The sequence below is a fragment of the Dendropsophus ebraccatus genome, chromosome 15 (assembly GCF_027789765.1).
Source record: "Dendropsophus ebraccatus isolate aDenEbr1 chromosome 15, aDenEbr1.pat, whole genome shotgun sequence".
NCBI classification, from domain to species: domain Eukaryota; kingdom Metazoa; phylum Chordata; class Amphibia; order Anura; family Hylidae; genus Dendropsophus; species Dendropsophus ebraccatus.
In genome coordinates this window covers 24692500-24715507 of record NC_091468.1, presented here as the reverse complement: position 1 = coordinate 24715507, position 23008 = coordinate 24692500, and the positions used below count along the sequence as shown (strand labels likewise).

The following is a 23008-nucleotide window of genomic DNA, read 5'->3' as shown; positions in this document are numbered from 1 at the left end:
TATCACTGTTTTCAATAAAATTTACTTTTTTACTCTACACAGCTATTGGTGTTCTCTTTGGTTCTGCACCCTACACAACCTCGACGTGTAGAAGAGGTGTTCATTGTTTGTATCTATCCCATTGTGGAACTCGAGGACTGGCTGTGGTTCATTATTCATGCTATTTGAGTGTTGTGCTTCTGGGTTCACGATCAGGTGAGAGCATTTTGAGTTAGCGCTCCCACCTGTTAAACTGCCTGTATTATGCTATGGAGCGCTGTCCTATTTGTTCTTAAAGGGGTTATCCAGCGCTACAAAAACATGGCCACTTTCCCCCTACTGTTGTCTCCAGCTTGGGTGGGGTTTTGAAACTCAGTTCTATTGAAGTAAATGAAGCTTAATTGCAAACCGCACCTGAACTGGAGACAACAGTAGGGGGAAAAGTGGCCATGTTTTTGTAGCGCTGAATAACCCCTTTAATAAACGGGTGAGGCTGGGTTCACACTACATTTTTGCAATCCGTTTTTGCAAAAAAACTTATGGAAAAACGGATGGAAAAACAGATGCATTTGTGTGTATCCTGTTTTTTCCATTGACTTCCATCATAAAAAAGGATCATAACGCATCCATTTTTACACAAAAATAAGGTCAGGTAGGTTTTTGTGTATGTTAAAAAAGGATGCATTTTGACACGTTTTTTAAAATAATGGAAGTCAATAGAAAAACTGATCAAAATGGATGCCCACAAATGCATCGATTTTTTTCAAAAACTGATTTAGGGTATATTCACACGAACGGGCTCGCAGCGAGATACTCGCTGCGAGCCCGGCAGGTCCTGGCAGTTCCCATACACTACATACTTGCTGCGGTCTAAACGACCGCAGCGAGTATGTAATTCTGCCGCCCTTAACCCCTTCTGCTCCCGGCCGGCTCCCCCGCTGTAAGCATACTTTACCTGTCCTTGCTGCACGGGTCCGGCGTCCTGCTCTCCCGTCCGGCCAATCAGTGTGTTGCCCAGCTGCAGCCACTGATTGGCCGAACGGGAGAGCGGGACGCCGGACCCGTGCAGCAAGGACAAGTAATGTATGCTTACAGCGGGGGAGCCGGGCGGGAGCAGAAGGGGTTAAGGGCGGCAGAATTACATACTCGCTGCGGTCGTTTAGACCGCAGCAAGTATGTAGTGTATGGGAACTGCCAGGACCTGCCGGGCTCGCAGCGAGAATCTCGCTGCGAGCCCGTTCGTGTGAATATACCCTTAAAAAAAATGGATTGCAAAAATGTAGTGTGAACCCAGCCTAAGAGATCAGGATCAGGATATATGGTTGTCTTATCCCCAACAGCCATAGGGCCAGTTCGCACTGAGTAAATTCGGCAGAATTCCGCAGCGGACCTCTCCACCGCAGAATCCCGCCTGCCTCAGTGTCACATGGCGTCTCTATGGGATAGCTCCCGTGCCTCCACTCCCCTCCGCTCTCCGCTCAAAGAATTGACATGTCAATTCTTTGAGCGGAGAGGGGAGGAAGCAGAGGCGCGCATGCCCTTCCATACAGACATCACAGGACACTGAGGCCGGCAGAATTCCTCTGAATTTACTCAGTGTGAACTGCTCCATAATGGAGAAACAGTCTATAAGAGTGACTCTCCTTCTGGTGAGCTCACTCATACATACTACATGTAATACAGGGTAACCTCCCAAGTAAATTAGTTGTTTGCCAGGGTTGCTGGGGGAGAGACCTATGGCAATCACATGATTGGCGTTCAGGTGATCAACACTGCACCCACATAACTCCTTTAAATCATACAGTAGTCCCCTTTCTGCACCCACTACAATGGCACCTGAACTTACCTATATCTAAATTATTCCAAGAAATGTTGTCTTTTGTCCATCGGCCTCGGAACATAGTCATGGACCATTTCTTATGTTGATCTCCCCCGTTCAAATAATCAGGAACTTGATTGCAGATAATGAGACTGGAAAATTCTTGAACAAAATCCTCCCAGCTCATCCTGGAAAAATAAAAAGAATCAAGTCTCCAGCACCAGCTGTTTAGGATTGGGACGAGAATATTACATATCATAGTTATAGAGACCACATTATAGTCAACCATTGGGGGTCTCACTATGACTTGTGATAGAGTCCTGCTTTGGTTATTTAGTGCGTCATTCAATGTTTTCATTTATGGAATCGGGATGGTGACAATTTTGCTAAATGTCAGGTTAATGATTCATAGACAATGATGAAATACATAAATACAAGAAATCTTGGTAGCCAATGGCTGTAGCTCTTCTGATGTCTGGAAGCAGTTGTGACTGGACAACAAAAATCTTACTCTGAAGTTTCATGGCTGCTTTACAGAAACTCAACTTGTGTCATCACTTTTACACCCGCCATCCCCTCTGTACCCCACCCGACCTTCTATCACAATCACATTGGTTGGTCAGTTGGTTTGTGACTCCATGCATCTAATTCTCTATCCAATTCTTTTCAACATCAAGACAGCATAACCTTAGCCCCAACCATAAGTAATTGGTATGGTTAGTAGGAACCGTCAAATGATCTCTAAAGCCCATATTACACAGGGTGACGAGAGGGAGCAAGCGAGTGCCAACCTGTAAGGTCAGCGCTTGCTTGCTCCCTGTTCCTCACTCGCTGCTGGTGCTATCAACTGGGCAGCCCATAGAAGATAGCGGTTGTCTGCCGCCGCCGCTCCTGTTCCACGGAGTGACGGCAGCAGATCGCTGCTATCGTAATCGTTGATTTTGATCATGTTGAAAGACATTGTGCATGTTGGCTGATCATTGTCTTCTATTACACAAAGCAATTATCTCCCATAATGGTCGGTATTGGCTGAGTACGACCGATAATGGCTTTGTGTATAAGGGCTTTAAGATAGTGTCTGCCATTTTAAGCAGTTGTTTCACAAACAATAAAAAAATGGATGAGGACTTCTGGATGAGGACTTCTGGAATGAATATGATTCCCTGGACCCAACCTGACTACCTGCCACGGCTGTGTTGACCTGTGCCCCAGGAAGTTTATGGCAAGGAAAGTTAAAAGTGAAAGTGGAGGACAAAGTTGCATTAGTTTACCAAAGTCTTTGGCTTTACAAGCTTAAAGGGTTTATCCAGTGCTACAAAAGCATGGCCACTTTCTTTCAGAGACAACTCGACTCTTGTCTCCAGTTCAGGTGCGGTTTGCAATTAAGCTCCTTTCACTTCAATGAAACTGAGCAGCAAAAATTTGCCCAAGCTGGAGACAAGAGTGGGGCTATCTTTGGAAGAAAGTGGCCATGTTTTTGTAGCGCTGGACGACCCCTTTAAACCATGTCTACCAAGATCACCAAGTCCTTAAAGAAGACTTAGAAGCGTTGCATGGCCTTATGCCATCCAGACGGTTTCCATTCAGAACAATAGCGAGGCTTACTTTCACTAGGGCTAAAGGTTCATACTAAATCTGGCAGTAACAGAATTGGAAGGGATGGGTCAGCAGAAGAAAAAAAAGACAATGAGATGAGTGGTCAGAGCTAAGCATAGCCCCATGTGTTGTAGGAGTCCTAGAAATAAAACCAATCTTACCAGAACTGCCCGTCATTACTGATTCTCAGCATTCTCATTCGATCCTCCTCTTTTAGCTCCCTCCATAAAGGGCATCTGAGGAGCAAAACATTACATTTAACTTTTTCTTGTTTTACTGCAGTTCTTACATCATCACTGGGAATTCCACCCCTGCAGATCATAGTCTGAAGGAAGGAACAGGAGCTGCACTCAAAATTGTGGAAACCTAGGTGAGTATTTTGGGGGCTATCAGGCATTATTACAGGATACAGGAATGGGGCAGTATTATAGTTTGGGGACACAGAAGGCACCATTATTGTATGGGTCACATGGTGCACTATTACAGGAAGAACTATTACAGTATAAAGGCCAGGGGGCCATTAATGAATGGGGGCGCAGGGGGCACTATTAGTATATTGGGCTCTTAAGTCACTATTAGTAGGGGGCACAGAAGCCAATATTACTGTATTGAGGCACAGGGGGTAAAATTGTATGAGGGCACAGTGGAGGGCATTATGACTATATGGCGGAACAGTGGGGTAAAATTATTGTATGAGAACACAGGGGCTTTTGTACTGTATTTTGGTGGGGACATCTGTATGAAGGTAAAGGGGGGGTGTCATTACTGTATGAGGGCACAGGGGCATTTTTACTGTAGGGGGTGGGACATTATTATATGGGGGCACAGAAGGCATTATTACAGTATCCGTACAGCCATTATTACTGTATGGAGGCACAGGAGAGTAATATTATTTTATGAAGGGCCAGGGGGCATTATTACTATAAATATTTTGATTAACAATATTTTTTCATTGTATCAAATTTACAAGGAATGCAGCCTGTCAACTAACCCATGTCATGTGCCCCTGTGCCATGTATACAACACTACATCCTCAACTTTGACTTTCTTTTAGCTTCTTTTTTGTCTTCCCTTCATCACTCTATTGATCCCTCCCACGTCTATCCTACTGGACTATATTGGTAAATTCCCCCCCCCCCCCTCCCCAATGTAAGTTACCTGTCACTCCAGTTCCCTTCCCATTCTCCACGTCCCCATGGATTCCATATCCGGATGAGCCTCACGTATCCATCCCTAAAGGGAACCTATGAGAAGACGTAAACAGTACTTCCATATTGTAGCACAATGAAATGTCATCATTCTACATCATCAATACAGAGATCACGAGATTATGAATGAAGGCTATAATTCACTGGTCTATTTTGGAAGTCCCAAAACTGCTCAGTTACTACCACATCCCAGCATTAAAAAAAAAACAAAAAAAAAAAAAAACGATAGTTTGAAAATTTTCTATTAAGTGTTTTGGTTTTATTTTTATTTATTTTTAACAAAATTTTGATATCTAATAGGTGTTAGTGCAACTACCATCACCCCAAATAATCAGCTAAACCAAGGGGCTATAGCGCTTTACTGTGTACCAGGCACTTCAGCTTAAAAGCTCCCATCAAAGTCAATGGGAGCTTCAGGAAAGGTTCCTCATGCTGTCCACATGGAGAGCGTTGCCATTTTACCCAGGTTCTATGCCTGTGTTTCTACTGTAGTTTGCCAATCCACCTATGACACATCATCCCTTTGGTCAGCACCAGAGATGTTCTCAAGAGGAAGCCCCCAATAGTTCGACATGATATAGGGTAAATCCTTTATCCAAGGATAATCCAAGGGACAAGAGGTTTGGAGAGTCTCTGTTTGGATGAAGTCGAAACATTGTGACAGGAACTAGTCAGTTTGAGTCAAATCTCAAATTCTCTATGATACACAAAAGTTTTTTCTATCTGCTGGGGGTAACACAGAAAATGCCTTAAGGCCCTATTACACAAACAATTATCGGCCGTTACGGATGATAATCGTCCCGTTGAATAGAAGGCAATGATCAGCCGACATCGATCATGTTGGCTGATCGTTGCAATCGTTTGTTTTTCAAATGTTGAAAAACAAACGACTCATACAGCAACGATATGCTGCCGTCGCCCCGTGGAATAGGAGCGGTGGCAGCAGACCACTGCTGTATGCCATGGGCTGCCCGGACGATCTAGCGATATATGTATATAAGTATATGTATGTATCTGTGTGTATGCTAATGGAGTGTGTGGGTGTGAGTGTATGCGTGTGTTAGTGGTATGTGTGTGCTAGTGGAGTGTGTGTTTGTTAGTGCCCATGTGTGGCTGAGGCAATACTACAGCTCCCAGCATGCTTCTGTGTGTATGTGGTAGAAATACAGCTCCCAGCATGCTCCTGTGTGGCAGAGGTAGAACTACAGCTCCCAGCAGGCTCCTGTTTGGCAGAGGTAGAACTACAGCTCCCAGCATGCTCCTGTGTGGCAGAGGTAGAACAACTCCCAGCATGCTCATGTGTGGCAGAAGTAGAACTACAGCTTCCAGCATGATCCTGTGTGGCTGTGGTAGAACTACAACTCCCAGCATGCACCTGTTTGGCTGAGGTAGAAAAACTCCTCTCAGCATGCTCCTGTGTGGCTGTGGTAGAACTACGACTCCCAGCATGATCCTATGTGGTTGTGGTAGAACTACAACTCCCAGCATGTACCTGTTTGGCTGAGGTAGAACAACTCCTCTCAGCATGCTCCTGTGTGGCTGTGGTAGAACTACGACTCTCAGCATGATCCTATGTGGTTGTGGTAGAACTACAACTATCAGCATGCACCTGTGTGACTGAGGTATAACTAAAACTCCCAGCATGATCCTGTGTGGTTGTGGTAAAACAACGGCTCTCAGCATGCTCCTGTGTGGCTGTAGAACTGCAACTCCCAGCATGCTCCTGTGTGGCTGTGGTAGAACTACAACTCCATCATCCTAAGCCACCCCCAATGCTCCTCCCCAGGACCAGAGACAGATGAGCAGTATGATCCTCCACTCCACCTCCTCATGGGCAGAAACAGTGTCATCCTCCAGCGGTAACAGCTCCCCGCAGACTAGATATAGCAGCAGCATATTGTCCGGTACTACACCGCTCTGAGGGACGGTGAACTGGCCCCCGGTTTAAAAAGTTTGGGGACCCCTGCTATACTCTATGTGGGGGCAGCCGGGAGGCTATATTGTATGTGGGGGCTATACACGAGGTGGGGGCGCCATTTGCCTTCTTTGCCTAGGGCACCAAAACTCCTTGTCCCGGCCCTGCCGAGGAGTGACTTGATGGTGCAGGTATAGATTCATAAGATTTTTATTCTCGAGAAACAGGTAGAAGACAACTGAACAGGCCCGTTCCTACCATGAGGCAGAGTGAGAATTCTGCCTCAGGCGGCAGCTTCTGAGGTCCCTGAGGGGGCGGCACAATCCTGCCCTGTCATTGTAGTTAAGTCATTTCTGACTTAACTAGATGACAGCAGCCGCCCAGCAGTGTTACCTTATCTCCTGCTGCCTTATCTGGGTCCCGGCTGCCTTATCTGCAAAGCAAACAGTGGAGGATGCACAATACTACAAAGTTTCCCTGTGATCCCGGTGCTTCCTCCACTGTGTGCTGCCTGAGTGTCGGGACTGGAAGCAGGAGGAGGAGGGGACTTAGCACGGCAGCCTGCAGGGGTCATAACAGTGAGAAGACCAGGAAACTGACCCTGCAGAGCTCTGTCTCCTGTCCACCCTCCTCTGTGTGTGCTTCCTGTCCTGTGCCCCCCTCCCTTCTGTGTGTGCTTCCTGTCCCCCTCCTCTGTGTGTGCTGCCTGTCCAGTGCCCCTCTCCCTTCTGTGTGTGCTTCCTGTCCCCCTCCTCTGTGTGTGCTGCCTGTCCTGTGCCCCCCTCCCTTCTGTGTGTGCTTCCTGTCCACCCTCCTCTGTGTGTGCTGCCTGTCCTGTGCCCCCCTCCCCTCTGTGTGTGCTTCCTGTCCCCCTCCTCTGTTTGTGCTGCCTGTCCTGTGCCCCCCTCCCTTCTGTGTGTGCTTCCTGTCCCCCTCCTCTGTGTGTGCTGCCTGTCCTGTGCCCCCCTCCCCTCTGTGTGTGCTTCCTGTCCCCCTCCTCTGTGTGTGCTGCCTGTCCTGTGCCCCCCTCCTCTGAGTGCCCTGTCCCCCCTCCTCTGTGTGTGTTGTCCCCCTCCTCTGCACCATGAGCTCTGTCTTCTGAGGTCCTGACTCTCCACAGCCTCCCAGGACCTGTGTAGCCAGGAGACAGATCAGAAACAGAAGGTATGGTGTGAATTGCATAAGTGTGTTTGTGTGTGTGTGAATGTGCATGTGGGTTTTATACAGTAGATATATGCTGAAGTGGGTATGCAGTGTTTCTAGGTGCTTACTGTGGGGGTGACTGGTATTAGGGGTCTTTGCTGAGGGAAGGGTATGGGTATTTTCTATTAGGAGGTCAGTATCACCAACGAAGATGCTGTTTGGGGGTATTAGGTGATATCCACCATTACAGGGGCACCATGCTTTATAGGTCACCTACCCTGATCATATGCTGTAATCCTCTACTGGGCACTCTGGAGGATTACTGCATCAAGGGAGGTGACTTATACAGCATGGTGAGGGTACAGCGATTATGCGGATCCCATGCTTTATAGTTCATCATTATCTCTCCATCTCATTCATTGAATACCGGCCGCAGAGAACCTGTTAGTTCTTGCAATGGAGTGTGTGGCTCCGGCCGTACGCTCCATTGTGTGCAGCGGTGAATCCGGATGTGGGCGCACATGAGTGCGCCCGTACCCAAATTCAGAAAGAATGAACATCATCCATCCGGTACTGTGGTGACTTGATGATCTTCAGTAAAACCAGCCGCTCTGTGATCCGGCTGGGTCACAGAACGGCCGGTGTTATACATAGTGTGCACATGGCCTAAGGCACAGAGACAGGGGGAGTGATGGTAACTGGTCACACAGCTGGTACATGTGTTTGCATGCAGTATACGCACTGCTGGTACCTACTATGCAGTACATACACTGCCGGCAGGTATATTTTTATGTGTGTGGTATATTTATAGCTAATATATACCTATATGTGTGGTATAATTTCTGCTAGTATATATATATATATATATATATATATATATATATATGTATGTGTGCAGTTGATCACTAATTATTGGGGGAGGGCGCCATTTTAATTTTCGCCTCAGGCAGCAGAAAGGCTAGAATCGGCCCTGCAACTGAATGATCAATAGACAAGTAGAAGACAACTTAAAGAGGATGTACCACCAGGTACATCCTCTTTAATCTGAACCCACTGATCGAACGGCGCTGGCACGGGGAAGCCGGTTTCCGTGCACTGCGCCGTTCTATGCACTGGAATCGGCCTGTGCTCAAGCGCTGGAGGCCGGCCGGCCCGCCCCAAGTGGGAGAGAATTCCCTCCCCTGTATGACTCGGCTCACTTGGAATGAACGGAGCCGCGTCATACAGGGGAGGGAATTCCCTCCCACTGGGGGCAGGCCGGCCGGTGGTACATCCTCTTCAAGGTAGTTTTTCAGCAGAATAGTCCAAGGGCCTCCCTTTTTTCAAAACCAGGAAAGAAAAATCAGATAAAGCTATAAAAACTGAAATGACCCAGATCAACATGATGACGTGTAAAAAATGTGCAATTCAGTGTTCACTTTAAGACATAAGGGCAAAACTGTAGTTGAATACAGAGACTGATGATACAGTAATTGCACTGTGATACAGCCTATATTTTATATATATATATATATATATATATATATAGTAGTGCCGGTTGTGATGAGGAGAACTAAAGCTTAGGACTGCAGGACATGCCCCCCCCCCCCCCCTGGGGCTTCCGTGCAATGAGAGTAAGTGTTCTGGTGTGTGTTGATCACAATGGGAAAAGTAGCTCTTTGCAATGTTCTAGCGCTTATGAAGCATGTACCCCCCCCCTCTAAAAACGCATCAAACTGGCATATGAAAAGCCTGCTAAACAGAAAGCTGCATCTACGCTCCTGTGTTTCTGCCTCTAGGGAGCTGTGTTTCAGCCCGTCAAGGAACGTGGAACTAGAGTAGAACAAAGTATGGAAGGTTGGCAGTGTGGTTCAAGTGCTCCTGAGCAAGGTGCTTACCCGTAGTTAGGCCACCCACAAGGACTTATGGGTTGGCCTGAGGAGGATATGCCACCATGGCCCTTTTTAACACTGAATAACTACTAGGAAGCTACTGAGGCTGGAATGAGAAGGCAGTTCCACACAACCCACCACCATCATACTGTGGAGCACGGACACTAATGTAATTGATGCTCCATAGAACCAGGGTGCAGCAGTCCCACTGGGGCTGTTTGGCTTTTCCCGAGCATGCAGCAGTCCCACTGACGACATCCGGCTTTCCTGAGCATGCATCCCTGCAGCAGGCAGTTCCACCTCACCAGCTCCTTCTACAAGTCATAAGAGTCCCACAAGCTGTCAACACCATCTTACCTTCACCCAAAGTAGCAGTCCTTCCCCTGGAATCCACCTATATACGCCCAGCTGTGTGTTCCATCAGGGGTGAGAAGATGCACAGAAATCTCAGGGGCCAGAGGTCGGGCCAGTTAGTCTTTGGTATACATCATTTGGGCAGTTATTCTTTCTTTATGTTATGTATGCCCAGTTGGTCAAATTGTTTTACCCCTTCCCAACCAAGAACGTAACTATACGTCGGTCGGGTAGGGGTGTCCAGAGCGGGGCCGTGCTGCAACCCCGCTCTGAACCGCTGCTATCCTGGGTGTTCTTAATAGGCTATTAGCAGGCGCTGTCTGATCGCTGTGCCCACTAATGAGCTGTTAAGATGCAGCTGTCATGGCTGACAGCTGCATCTAAGCTGCTCTTTATGCCCGATCCCTTGTGTCTAGTGTGCAGATGCGATCTCGGAGGAACGATCCATTTAACTTACCCAGCCGGGCCTCAGCGTTGAAATGACGCTGATCCTGGCTCATATTCCTAAGCGCAAAGATCTGCCAAAGTGCAAAATTGCGGATTTTTGGTCGCATCAAATCCAGAAAAATTGTAATAAAAAGCGATCAAAAAGTCGCATATGCGCAATCAAGGTACCGATAGAAAGTACAGATCATGGCACAAAAAAAATGACACCTCAAACAGCTTCATAGACCAAAGGATAAAAATGTTATAAGCCTGGGAATAGATTGATTTTAACCCCTTAGCGACCCATGACGTATCTGAAACGTCATGGTGCCGCAGGGGGTGTTTAGAGATGGGTCCCTCCGGGACCCTGCTCTGAACGGCGCCGCTCCCGACTGATATGTATAGCCGGGGAGCGCCTTTATTAGCCAGCGCGGGTCCCGTTGACGTGCCGGCTAATTAAGCCTCTAAATGCAGCTGTCAAACCTGCATCACATGGCTACTCAGTGCATTTAGGCATGTAGACATGGTCAAGACAATCTCCTGCAGTTCAAACCGAGCATCAGTATGGGGAAGTGTAACGCCCGGAGTAGTGGATCCACTGGACCGGCACCAGCGATGGCACAAACCTCACCAGGGAGCGGAGTCTAAGGGGCCGCTGGTTTTCACCAGAGCCCGCCGCAAGGCGGGATGGACTTGCTGCGGCAGGCGACCCCCAGGTCGCTACCCCTGGCTTGGTTGCTGGTGTCGGCAGGCGAGGCGTGGCAGGAGATGGTACAGGCAATAGTCTGCAGATGAGAGAGCACGTGACTGGCTGGACACAGGAACAGGTGGAGTGACAGGGGAACAGGAACCAGGAACAGGGACAAGGGACCAGGTAACGGACAGGACTCAGGAACAGGGACTAGGGACCAGGTAACGGACAGGACACAGGAACAACAGGGAGCTGGGCCAAACGCTATGGGAAGCATGTAGAGGCTCCAACACAGGGGACAGGGCATGCTGGGATTTATAGGGGAGTGATTGGTGCAACTACCAATTAGGAGCGCACTGCCCCTTTAAATCTGAGACAGCCGGCGCGCGCGCGCCCTAGGAGGCGGGGACGCGCGCGCCGGCCGGCACAGCGAGAGACAGGAGCGTGGAGAGGTGAGGCGCCCCCCGGGGCCGAACGTGTAGCAGCGCCGGGTCCCTGCACCGGGACCCCGGCAGCTGCATGAGATGGGGGGAGGTCGCGGCGGCGGCCCGGAGCATGGGACGCCGCCGCGGCCGTGACAGTACCCCCCCCCTTTGGCCTCCCCCTCTTTCTAACCTGCAGGAACCCTTTGATGAGATCTTGGTCCAGGATGTTAGCCTCGGGTTCCCAGGACCTCTCCTCAGGACCAAATCCTTTCCAGTCCACCAGGAAGAACCTTCTCCCTCTGACAGTCTTCATGGCCAGAATGTCCTTAACAGCGTAGACGTCGTCAGAGACGGCTTGAGGAGCAGAGAACGAAGATCTATCGGAGAACCGGTTCAGGACCACTGGTTTTAAGAGGGAAACATGGAAGGAGTTCGGAATCCGCATAGTGGGGGGTAGGCGGAGTTTGTAGGTGACAGGGTTGATGCGTCTTAGCACCGAGAAAGGACCAAGGAATCGAGGGCCCAACTTGTAGCTGGGGATCTTGAGTCTGACATATTTGGCCGAGAGCCAGACTTTGTCACCTGGGAGAAAATTCGTGGCAGGTCTCCTCTTCTTATCAGCCTGGTCCTTCATGCGTTCAGAGGCTTTGAGTAAGGACTGTCGAGTTTGTTCCCAGATCGATTGCAGGTCAGATAACAACTCCTCCACGGCTGGGACTTCAGAGGATGGAGAGAGAGGCAGAGGAGGACGAGGATGATGCCCGTAGACCACATAGAAAGGGGACTTGCCTGTGGAAGTCGAGTCCAAGTGGTTATAAGAGAATTCTGCCCATGGGAGTAGATCGGACCAGTTGTCTTGGCGGCTTGAAACAAAATGGCGTAGGTAGTTGCCCAGAATCTGATTGACTCTCTCCACTTGCCCGTTGGTTTGAGGATGATAGGCCGATGAGAAGTCCAGCTTCACTTGGAGTTGCGAGCATAGGGCACGCCAAAATTTAGAGACAAATTGAGAGCCTCGGTCGGACACAATGTGAAGAGGAAGTCCATGCAGGCGAAAGATGTGTCGGAAGAACAACTGAGCCAGACGAGGAGCAGAGGGCAGACCAGGAAGGGCCACGAAGTGAGCCATTTTAGAAAAGCGGTCCGTCACCACCCAAATAACTGTATTGCCCGCAGATGGAGGTAGGTCAGTGATGAAATCCATCCCAATGTGGTGCCAGGGATGATCCGGGACTGGCAAGGGCAATAGTAGGCCGGCAGGTCTTAGACGGGGAGATTTATTCCTGGCACAGACTGCACAGGAAGCCACAAAATCCTTGACATCCTGGAGTAGATTGGGCCACCAGTAGTGACGGGAGATCAATTGCCCGGTCTTTTGGGCTCCTGGATGCCCGGCTACCAAAGAGGAATGCCCCCACTTCAAGATGCGTTTACGGAGTGCGGGGCGCACATAAGTCTTCCCGGGAGGCAGACTCTGCAGAGCAGAAGTGGCAACTGGTACTAGGCGGTCGGGAGGTATTATGTGACGAGGAGATTCCTCTTGCCCCATGACATCGGATGCTCGGGATAATGCATCGGCCTTTAGATTCTTCTCGGCTGGACGGAAGTGGATGGTATAGTTGAACCGAGAGAAGAAGAGGGACCACCGAGCCTGCCTGGGATTGAGGCGTTGAGCCGATTGGAGGTAGAGGAGGTTCTTGTGGTCCGTGTAGATGTTAACCGGGTGTTTAGCCCCCTCTAATAGATGACGCCACTCCTCCAGTGCCAACTTAATGGCCAGGAGTTCACGGTCCCCAATGGTATAGTTCCTCTCGGCAGGGGAGAAAGTCTTAGAGAAGAACCCACAGGTTCTGGTCTTGCCTGATGTGTCCCTTTGCGAGAGAACGGCTCCTGCGCCCACAGAGGAAGCATCGACCTCGAGAGAAAACGGCCTGGAGACATCCGGGCGGACTAGGGCAGGAGCGGAGGCAAAGGCAGACTTGAGGCTATTGAAGGCTTGTTCGGCCTCTGGAGGCCAACGTCTGGGGTCCGCCTTCTTTTTAGTGAGAGCCACAATGGGTGCGACCAGGGTAGAGAAGTGAGGGATGAATTGCCGGTAATAGTTGGCGAAGCCCAGGAAACGTTGGATAGCTCTAAGTCCCACCGGGCGTGGCCATTGAAGGACAGCTGCGAGCTTGGCTGGATCCATTTGTAGGCCCTGATCGGAGACGATATAGCCAAGAAATGGAAGACTGCGCTGATGGAAAACACACTTCTCAAGCTTGGCGTATAGATGATTGGCCCGTAGTCTTCGTAGAACCTGACGCACTTGTGCCACATGAGTCCGCTGGTCCGGGGAGAAGACCAAAATGTCGTCCAAATAAACAATGACGCAGACATAGAGGAGGTCTCGGAAGATATCGTTCACGAATTCCTGGAAGACCGCTGGGGCATTGCATAGGCCGAATGGCATGACCAGATATTCGTAGTGCCCATCCCTGGTGTTGAAAGCGGTCTTCCATTCGTCTCCCTTACGAATTCGGACCAAGTTATACGCTCCCCTGAGATCCAGCTTGGAGAAGATCTTTGCTCCACGAAGACGGTCGAATAGTTCCGGAATAAGCGGAAGAGGATAGCGGTTCTTAACGGTCACCTTATTTAAACCCCGATAGTCTATGCATGGGCGGAGGGAACCGTCCTTCTTCTGAACAAAGAAAAATCCGGCGCCAGCTGGAGACGTGGATTTGCGGATGAAGCCCTTTTGTAAGTTCTCCTGGATGTAGGAGGACATGGCCTCAGTCTCGGGCACAGAGAGAGGGTATACTCGACCACGTGGAGGAGAAGCCCCAGGAAGGAGGTCTATAGGGCAATCATAGGCCCGATGAGGTGGTAGTGAGTCCGCCTCCTTGGCCGAGAAAACATCGACAAAGTCTTGGTAGTCCTCCGGTAGCCCGGATAGAGGCTTGACACAAGCAGGTGACCTTGTAGAGCACTGGGGTTGAGGAGATCTCAGACACCGGTTATGACAGTCCTGACCCCAGCTGAGAACCTCCCCAGTTCTCCAGTCCAGCTTAGGGGTATGGATTTGCAGCCAAGGAAGCCCCAGCAGGAGGTTGGAAGAGGAATGGCGCAAGACATAGAAGGAGATCTTCTCCTGATGTAAGGCTCCCACCTGGAGGACTAGGGGTGCCGTCTGGCTGTACACCGCTTCGGTAAGAACCTCCCCCGTAACCGAAGAGATAGACCGGGGTTGGGCTAGCTGGATCACGGGTAGCCGCCATCTTTGGACCAACGAAGCAGAGATGAAACTGCCAGCAGAGCCAGAGTCGATGAGGGCAGTAGTCTGGAAAACTTGCCCAGAGGGTGTCTGGATGGAGACGGGCATAGTCAACCTTGGAGAGGTGGCATTCACACCTAGGGAGGCCTCTCCCACCGGACCTAGGTGCGGGCGTTTCCCGGACGCTGAGGGCGTTGGGGACATCTCTGCCGATAGTGATCCGCGCCACCGCAATAGAGGCAGAGATTCTGGTCCAGTCGACGGTTCCTCTCATCAGTCGTCAGGCGAACACGTTCCACCTGCATAGGAACCTCTGGAAGCGACTGGGACATAGGAGCAACAGGATTCTGGAACACCGGTGCCAGCCGAGGATGGCGACGGGGCAGACTCAGACGCCGTCCTTGCCGGACCTCCTCCTCTCTCTCGGAAAACCTGGCGTAGACTCTGGTAGCCAGTAGAATAAGATCGTTCAAGGAGGTAGGCAGATCCCGAGCAGCGAGCACCTCCTTCACTTGGCTGGACAGGCCCTTTTTAAAGGTGGCAATCAGCGCGGCCTCATTCCAGTCTAGTTCCGCAGCCAGGGTGCGGAACTGGATGGCGTAGTCACCAACGGAGGAAGTCCCTTGGGATAAATTGAGGAGAGCAGTCTCAGCCGAAGATGCACGGGCAGGTTCCTCAAAGACAGAGCGGAACTCGTCCAGGAAGATTCGAAAATTGGCAGCAACCGGATCATTACGGTCCCATAGTGGCGTGGCCCAGGCCAGAGCTCTTCCCTCCAATAGGCTGATAATGAAAGCCACTTTAGAGCGCTCGGTGGCAAACTGACTGCTTAAAAGTTCGATGTACATAGTGCATTGGGTCAGGAACCCTCTGCACAACTTGGGGTCACCTCCATATTTACTTGGGAGAGCCAGTCGTAGTTTTGAAGAGGCTGCCGGAGGTGATGACTGCTGAGCTGTGGTATGCTGTTGAACGGCTGCAGTCAGTTGTTGAATCAGCTGTGACTGTTGCTGAATCTGTTGAGCTTGTAGGGCGACCACTCGGGCTACCTCGCGGATATCAGGCACCTCGCCGGGATCCATGGTTGGAGCCTACTGTAACGCCCGGAGTAGTGGATCCACTGGACCGGCACCAGCGATGGCACAAACCTCACCAGGGAGCGGAGTCTAAGGGGCCGCTGGTTTTCACCAGAGCCCGCCGCAAGGCGGGATGGACTTGCTGCGGCAGGCGACCCCCAGGTCGCTACTCCTGGCTTGGTTGCTGGTGTCGGCAGGCGAGGCGTGGCAGGAGATGGTACAGGCAATAGTCTGCAGATGAGAGAGCACGTGACTGGCTGGACACAGGAACAGGTGGAGTGACAGGGGAACAGGAACCAGGAACAGGGACAAGGGACCAGGTAACGGACAGGACTCAGGAACAGGGACTAGGGACCAGGTAACGGACAGGACACAGGAACAACAGGGAGCTGGGCCAAACGCTATGGGAAGCATGTAGAGGCTCCAACACAGGGGACAGGGCATGCTGGGATTTATAGGGGAGTGATTGGTGCAACTACCAATTAGGAGCGCACTGCCCCTTTAAATCTGAGACAGCCGGCGCGCGCGCGCCCTAGGAGGCGGGGACGCGCGCGCCGGCCGGCACAGCGAGAGACAGGAGCGTGGAGAGGTGAGGCGCCCCCCGGGGCCGAACGTGTAGCAGCGCCGGGTCCCTGCACCGGGACCCCGGCAGCTGCATGAGATGGGGGGAGGTCGCGGCGGCGGCCCGGAGCATGGGACGCCGCCGCGGCCGTGACAGGAAGAAAGGTGATTTGAGTGCCTTTGAACGTGGCATGGTTGTTGGTGCAAGAAGGGCTGGTCTGAGTATTTCAGAAACTGCTGATCTACTGGGATTTTCACGCACAACCATCTCTAGGGTTTACAGAGAATGGTCCGAAAAAGAAAAAACATCCAGTGAGCGGCAGTCCTGTGGGCAGAAATGCCTTGTTGATGCCAGAGGTCAGAGGAGAATGGGCAGACTGGTTCGAGCTGATAGAAAGGCAACAGTGACTCAAATAGCCAAAAGTTACAACCAAGGTAGGCAGAAGAGCGTCTCTGAACGCACAGTACGTCCAACTTTGAGGCAGATGGGCTACAGCAGCAGAAGACCACCCGTTACTAGCATGGTGTACCTAATAAAGTGGCCGGTGAGTGTACATGTTACATATCGTTGTAATCGTAACGACTTGAGGAACACGCATAACAAGTCAGTTTTACCATAGGGCGAACGGCCTAAATGCAAAACTCAGCGAAATAAAAACAAATTCCTTTTTTATTTCAATTTGACAGCGCAAATGATTTTTTTACGGTTTCGCAGCATATTTTATGGGAAAATAATGCCTGTCATTGCAAATTACAATTGGTTTTGCAAAAAATAAGGGCTCATATGGGTCTCTAGGTGAAAAAATGCAAGCGCTATGGCCTTTTAAACATAAAGTGGAAAAAGCAAAAGTGCAAAAATGAAAATTGGCTTTGACCTTAAGGGGTTAAGGAGCATTTAGAATTTTAAAAAGGTCTTAATCTTTTAAAAGCGATCAAAAAGTTGCATATGCGCAATCAAGGTACCGATAGAAAGTACAGATCATGGCACAAAAAAATGACACCTCAACCAGCTTCATAGACCAAAGGATAAAAATGTTATAAGCCTGGGAATAGAGTGATTTTAACACCTTAGCGACCCATGACGTATCCGATACGTCATGGTGCCGCAGGGGGGGTTCAGAGAGGGGTCCCGCCGGGACCCTGCTCTGAACGGCGCCGCTCCCGGCTGATATGTATAGCCGGGGAGCGCCTCTATTAGCCGGCGCGGATCCCGTTGCAGAAGCAGAACCCCCCCCCCCCCTCAAATAAAGTAAATTGCGTTCTATTTTTTATTTCACTGCGCAGATATTTTTTCCCGGTTTCGCAGCATATTTTATGGAAAAATTAAGTCTGTCATTGCAAAGTACATATAGTGGCGCAAAAAAAAAGGGTTTGGGGGGCCTGTAGGTGAAAAAAAGTGCTACGGCTTTTTAAACGCGAGGAGGAAAAAACAAAAGCACAAAAACGAAAATTTGCACGGCCCTGAAGTGTTGTGCCATGTTGGGGATATGTTATGTTTAAGAGAAGTGGTCATTACACCACGTATGTGGCAGGAAAACTGTCTATTGTTATGGGGTAAGGTTTAGTTTTGTTGGGTTTAGTGTGTTTAAAACACACTACTACCGTGATTGCTACTACTGTCTTTAATAAAGAATGAAGTTTAGTTATTTTATGTGGAGACTCTAATGGACACCACTTGCTATGTGCTTGAGGACCTCTATCTACAAAAAGTGGACTTCAAATTCAAAGGACATTATACAGATGTACAGTGCCAGAACTCTTAGGGCCCTATTGCATAGAACAATTATGTGCCAAATTGGGCTCCCAAGTGCAGTACGGAGCTCACAAATGTTGGGGCCTGATGGCCACCACTCCTCCCTTGCTGGCGGCTCTGTTGTGACAGTAGAATTTGTGACAGAGGCCGAGGGCGGCGGCTGAAGGGAAACTATGTGGAGAGGTACTTATTTAATTAAGTAGTAATAAATACCTAATCTCCTCAAAAATGAAGTTAGACACAGTTTCCCTTCTGCCACCACCCCCTGGCCACAAGTTCTACTGTCACAACCTAGTCGCCAGTGGGGGAGGAGTGGTGACCACCAGGCCCCAACACCTGGGACCCCCACATTGTACCTGTGAACCTGAGCCCAACTGGCCGGTAATTCCCAATTGCCTGAAAATTTTGAGGCAATTTTCTAGAGGCAACCAGTTTGATAATATATATACATATACAGTATGAAGGCAGACACTTTCCTTTTCTGTTGGATTCTGTATAAATCAGGCAGATAAAAGTTGGAATATTCTCTCAGGTGCTGCAGGTATTCTCAGCATTGCTTCTAGGGTAGAATAATCCTGCAATATGATGGAGCATAGAGGCACCATATGGCAGCACAAGGAGTCTAACAGCTCCACAGTAGGGACTGCACGTTCCCTTATTACAGCCTCCCCCACAGAGATCAGCTATGTGTGTGCACAAGGTCTAAAACAAATGTAGATTATTTTAAGCTGCTTTGTAGTCGTCTGGCAGAGAGAACGGGAGAATGTGTTGTTACAGAGCGTTTGCCGCCGCTTTATCGTACTTAACATTTACTTTTTAAACGAGGTTCTGAAAAAAGTGAAAACATTTTAATTGGTGTTTTGTGCTGAGCTCGACAGAAGAAAATCATTTCAGAAATTGAAAGTTTGCTTTTTTTTTTTTTTTTAAGCTGGATTTTACAATTCTTATCCGGCTATAATTGCAGTGTATTCGACACTGCTCAGTAAAGCCTTTAGAGAGGCAGTATGGCAGTGCCCTTGGGGGCTCAGTAAAGCCTCTGTGGGGGAGGTCATTGAGGGGTCAGTAAAACCTTTGTAAGGCTGGTATGGCCCTTCATGGGACAGTTAAATCTTTGTGGGGCAATATGGTCCTTGAGGTGTCAGTAAAGCCTTTGTGGGGCTAGTATAGTTCTTGAGGAGTCAGTAAAGCCTTTGTGGGTCCGGTTTGGTCCTTGAGGGGTCAGTAAAGCCTTTGTGGGTCCGGTTTGGTCCTTGAGGAGTCAGTAAAGCCTTTGTGGGTCCGGTTTGGTCCTTAAGGGGTCAGTAAAGCCTTTGTGGGTCCGGTTTGGTCCTTGAGGAGTAAGTAAAGCCTTTGTGGGACTAGTATGGTTCCTGAGGAGTCGGTAAGGCCTTTATGGGGCAATATGGTCCTTGAGGGGTCAGTAAAGCCTTTGTGGGGCATATACACTCACCGGCCACTTTATTAGGTACACCAGTCCAACTGCACGTTAATTTCTAATCAGCCAATCACATGGCGGCAACTCAGTGCATTTAGGCATGTAGACATGGTCAAGACAATCTCCTGCAGTTCAAACCGAGCATCAGTATGGGGAAGAAAGGTGATTTGAGGGCCTTTGAACGTGGCATGGTTGTTGGTGCAAGAAGGGCTGGTCTGAGTATTTCAGAAACTGCTGATCTACTGGGATTTTCATGCACAACCATCTCTAGGGTTTACAGAGAACGGTCCGAAAAAGAAAAAACATCCAGTGAGCGGCAGTTCTGTGGGCGGAAATGCCTTGTTGATGCCAGAGGTCAGAGGAGAATGGGCAGACTGGTTCGAGCTGATAGAAAGGCAACAGTGACTCAAATAGCCAACCGTTACAACCAAGGTAGGCAGAAGAGCATCTCTGAACGCACAGTACCTCGAACTTTGAGGCAGATGGGCTACAGCAGCAGAAGACCACCCGTTACTAGCATGGTGTACCTAATAAAGTATAGCGCCAACAGATTCCGCAGCACTTTTTTTTTTTAAACACAGTAAAGAGGTTACAATTACATATGATCAAATTAAATTGGAATAAATAAAAAAACATCATAAATACTAGGCATGCTCGCAAGAGCAAACAGACTACGAACTAGGGGTGACACGAGGCACAAGTGCTTTATTTGCCCCATGTCCAGCCATTGTACATAGAAGGAGCTGGACAAGCCAGTTTCACGCCAATGTCTTGTTACAGGTAAAATGTATAAAGTGCATGGAACCGTCAAAGATTAGTTGAAAGAGAGGAAACAACAAAAGAGTGAACAAGATTAGGGGATGTTATAAGCAAGCCTGAAAAGATGAGTCTTTAGGGCACGCTTGAAACTGTAAGTGTTAGGTATGTGTCGGAGGTCTTTGGGTCGGGCGTTCCAGAGAACTGGTGCTGCACGAGAGAAGTTCAGGAGGCGGGAGTGAGAAGTTCTGATTATAGAAGAGGTTAGTGTAAGATCATTAACAGAATGCAGAGCATGGGAAGGATGATAGATGAAGATGAGGGAGGAGATGTATGGAGGGGCAGAGTTGTGGAGAGCTTTATGGGTGAGGGTGAAGAGTTTCAACTGAACTCTGGACTTAAAAGGAAACTGTCACCCCCGTGCCGGGGCAGAGCCCGGCCGACCCCCCCACTAGAGACCCTTATACTTACCCCGGAGAACGAAGTCCTGCTCCTGGAGCCGCTCCGGCTGCCGAGATATCACCATCGGGAAGCCCGGCGCGTGCGCATCAGAGAGGAGTCCGATGCCCATAGAGAATGAATGGAGCCGTCATTCTCTATGGGCAACGGACTTATCTCTGATGGCCGCGAGTCGGGCTTCCGACAGTGATATTTTGGTAGCGGGAGCGGCTCCAGGAGTGGGACTTTGTTCTCCAGGGTTAGTATAAGGGTCTCTAGCGGGGGGTTGGCCGGGCTCTGCCCCGGCACGGGGGGTGATAGGTTTCCTTCAATGGGTAACCAGTGCAGTTACTGGCACAGGGGAAGACGTCAGTGTCACGGCTGGAGATGAAGATATGTCTGGCTGCAGCATTTAGGATAGACTGGAGAGGGGAGAGCTTAGAGAAAGGAAGACCGATTAGTAGGGAGTTACAGTAGTCAAGATGGGAATGGATCAGGGCGACTGTAAGAGTCTGAGCTGTGTCAGTGATGAGAAATGGGCGGATTGTGGAGATGTTTTTGAGATGTAGGTGACAGGAGCATGCAAGATATTGGATATAGGGAGTAAAAGATAGATCCGAGTCTAGCATAACCCCCAGACATTGAGCTTAATGCACAGGAGTTATGCTAGTACCACAGACTGATAGTAAGATGCCGGGTTTGTGTTGGTTAGAGGGAGGGAATACAAGAAGTTCAGTTTTAGTCATTATGGTCATTGATGGGTCAGTAATGCCCTTTTGGGGCCAGTATGGCCTTTGAGGGGTAGTTTATGATATCCTGGTATTAACGTATTAGGAATCCCATATAACCAGTCATTAGCCTATGACAACTTTTGGATCAGGGATAAGTTTTCGCCCTGTCTAGTCTGTATGGACTAAAAAATTGGAAACTATTAGAGATGAGCGAGTACTAAAATGCTTGGGTGCTCGATACTCGACACGAATATTTCCAGATGCTCAGGTGCTCGTTTTGAGTAATGAACCCCATTGAAGTCAATGGGAAACTCGAGCATCTTTGCAGGGGACCAAAGCTCTGCACAGGGAAGGTTGCGTGAAAACCTGGAAACCTCAGAAAATGATGGAACAACAAGTAAATGGACAGGAAATACCAGGGGCAGCATGCATGGAGGCCTCTGGGGCTGGCTAATCACAACATTACGCCAAATTATGTGCTCCCGGCTCCTTCCCCCATGTTCCTGTACCTCCTCCCTCGTTCCAACTTCTGTTCACTGTCGGGCCAGTAATCTCCTGAGCTGAGTGATGTCTATGAGGGGTCAAAGTACAGCCTTGAACACACTGATGCAGTAGCTGTACTTCACTGATCCCTGTCTCTCTCACTACATGCACAGGACACAGCACAGTGAGGATAGGTATAGCTGAACTACAGATCCCAGCCAGCCAAGAGAATGTCAGCAACAGGACAAATTGTTTACTGACAGCAGTTTTGGGGGTAGACTTATAGAGTATATGTGTAACTGGTGCTGGTTCTTTTTTTACCTGTTGCACAGGACACTGCACAGCGAGGATAGGTATAGCTGAATTACCAGCCAGCCAAGGTAATGTCAGCAACAGGACAAATTGACTACTGACAGCTACACTACAAGTCCAAGCCAGCCGCCAAGAGTAGCAAAAAAAAATTATATATATGTTTTGAAAATGTTAAGCCCTTAGAAGGACTGTTGGGTTCTTTGTGTCACATTCCTGCCTAACCGCACGCTAATTCCCCGCCTAACACTCTCCCTGACAGACAGCAGCTCTCTCCCTATGCGTCTGAAGCTATCATCGCGGGAACTGATTCTTATATGCCCAGGTCATCTGATCTGGCCAGCCAATCGCTGCTATCAACATGTAAGGTTCCCATGTGATGCTACGAGCTCCCAAAGACTATTGTTAGGATAGGGACAGGGAAACACAAGGACAGGTGAGCCCTGAAGCTGGCACCCGCCCCACTGTCCCTACCTGCTTGCCTCAGAAGCTCTAATAGCAACGGACAACTGGACGGCAGTCCCTGATCTAACCGAGTGGAACACAGAACAAAACAAGACAATACACAACACAATAAAGGGAAAGTCAGGAGTCCAAGTCAAAGGGTTAATAGCCGAAGTCAGGTAACCAGAGAATAAATGCAGGAAAGCACTAGGTCAAGTAAACTAGGAGCTAGATACTATTGCAGGCAGGAACCTGATACAAATGCTGGTACTTATGCAACCTGTAGTCCCAGCCTCAGGCTTGATTGGGGCTGAGGCTCTAGGTCCTGCACTGGTGAGT

General features: G+C 49.4%; 1 protein-coding gene across 2 annotated transcripts in view; it reads right to left on the bottom strand.

Annotated features, from left to right (window-relative positions):
- Window positions 1–23008, bottom strand: part of LOC138774396 (calpain-13-like) — a 64513-nt gene that overhangs the window by 13002 nt on the left and 28503 nt on the right. For both annotated transcript variants that reach the window (XM_069955203.1, XM_069955204.1), the window contains 3 exons: window positions 4553–4638; window positions 3556–3630; window positions 1826–1986 (listed from right to left, as the gene is read on the bottom strand). In XM_069955203.1, the coding sequence (XP_069811304.1) occupies window positions 1826–1986; window positions 3556–3630; window positions 4553–4638 (322 nt within the window). The remainder of the gene's footprint in view (window positions 1–1825; window positions 1987–3555; window positions 3631–4552; window positions 4639–23008) is intronic.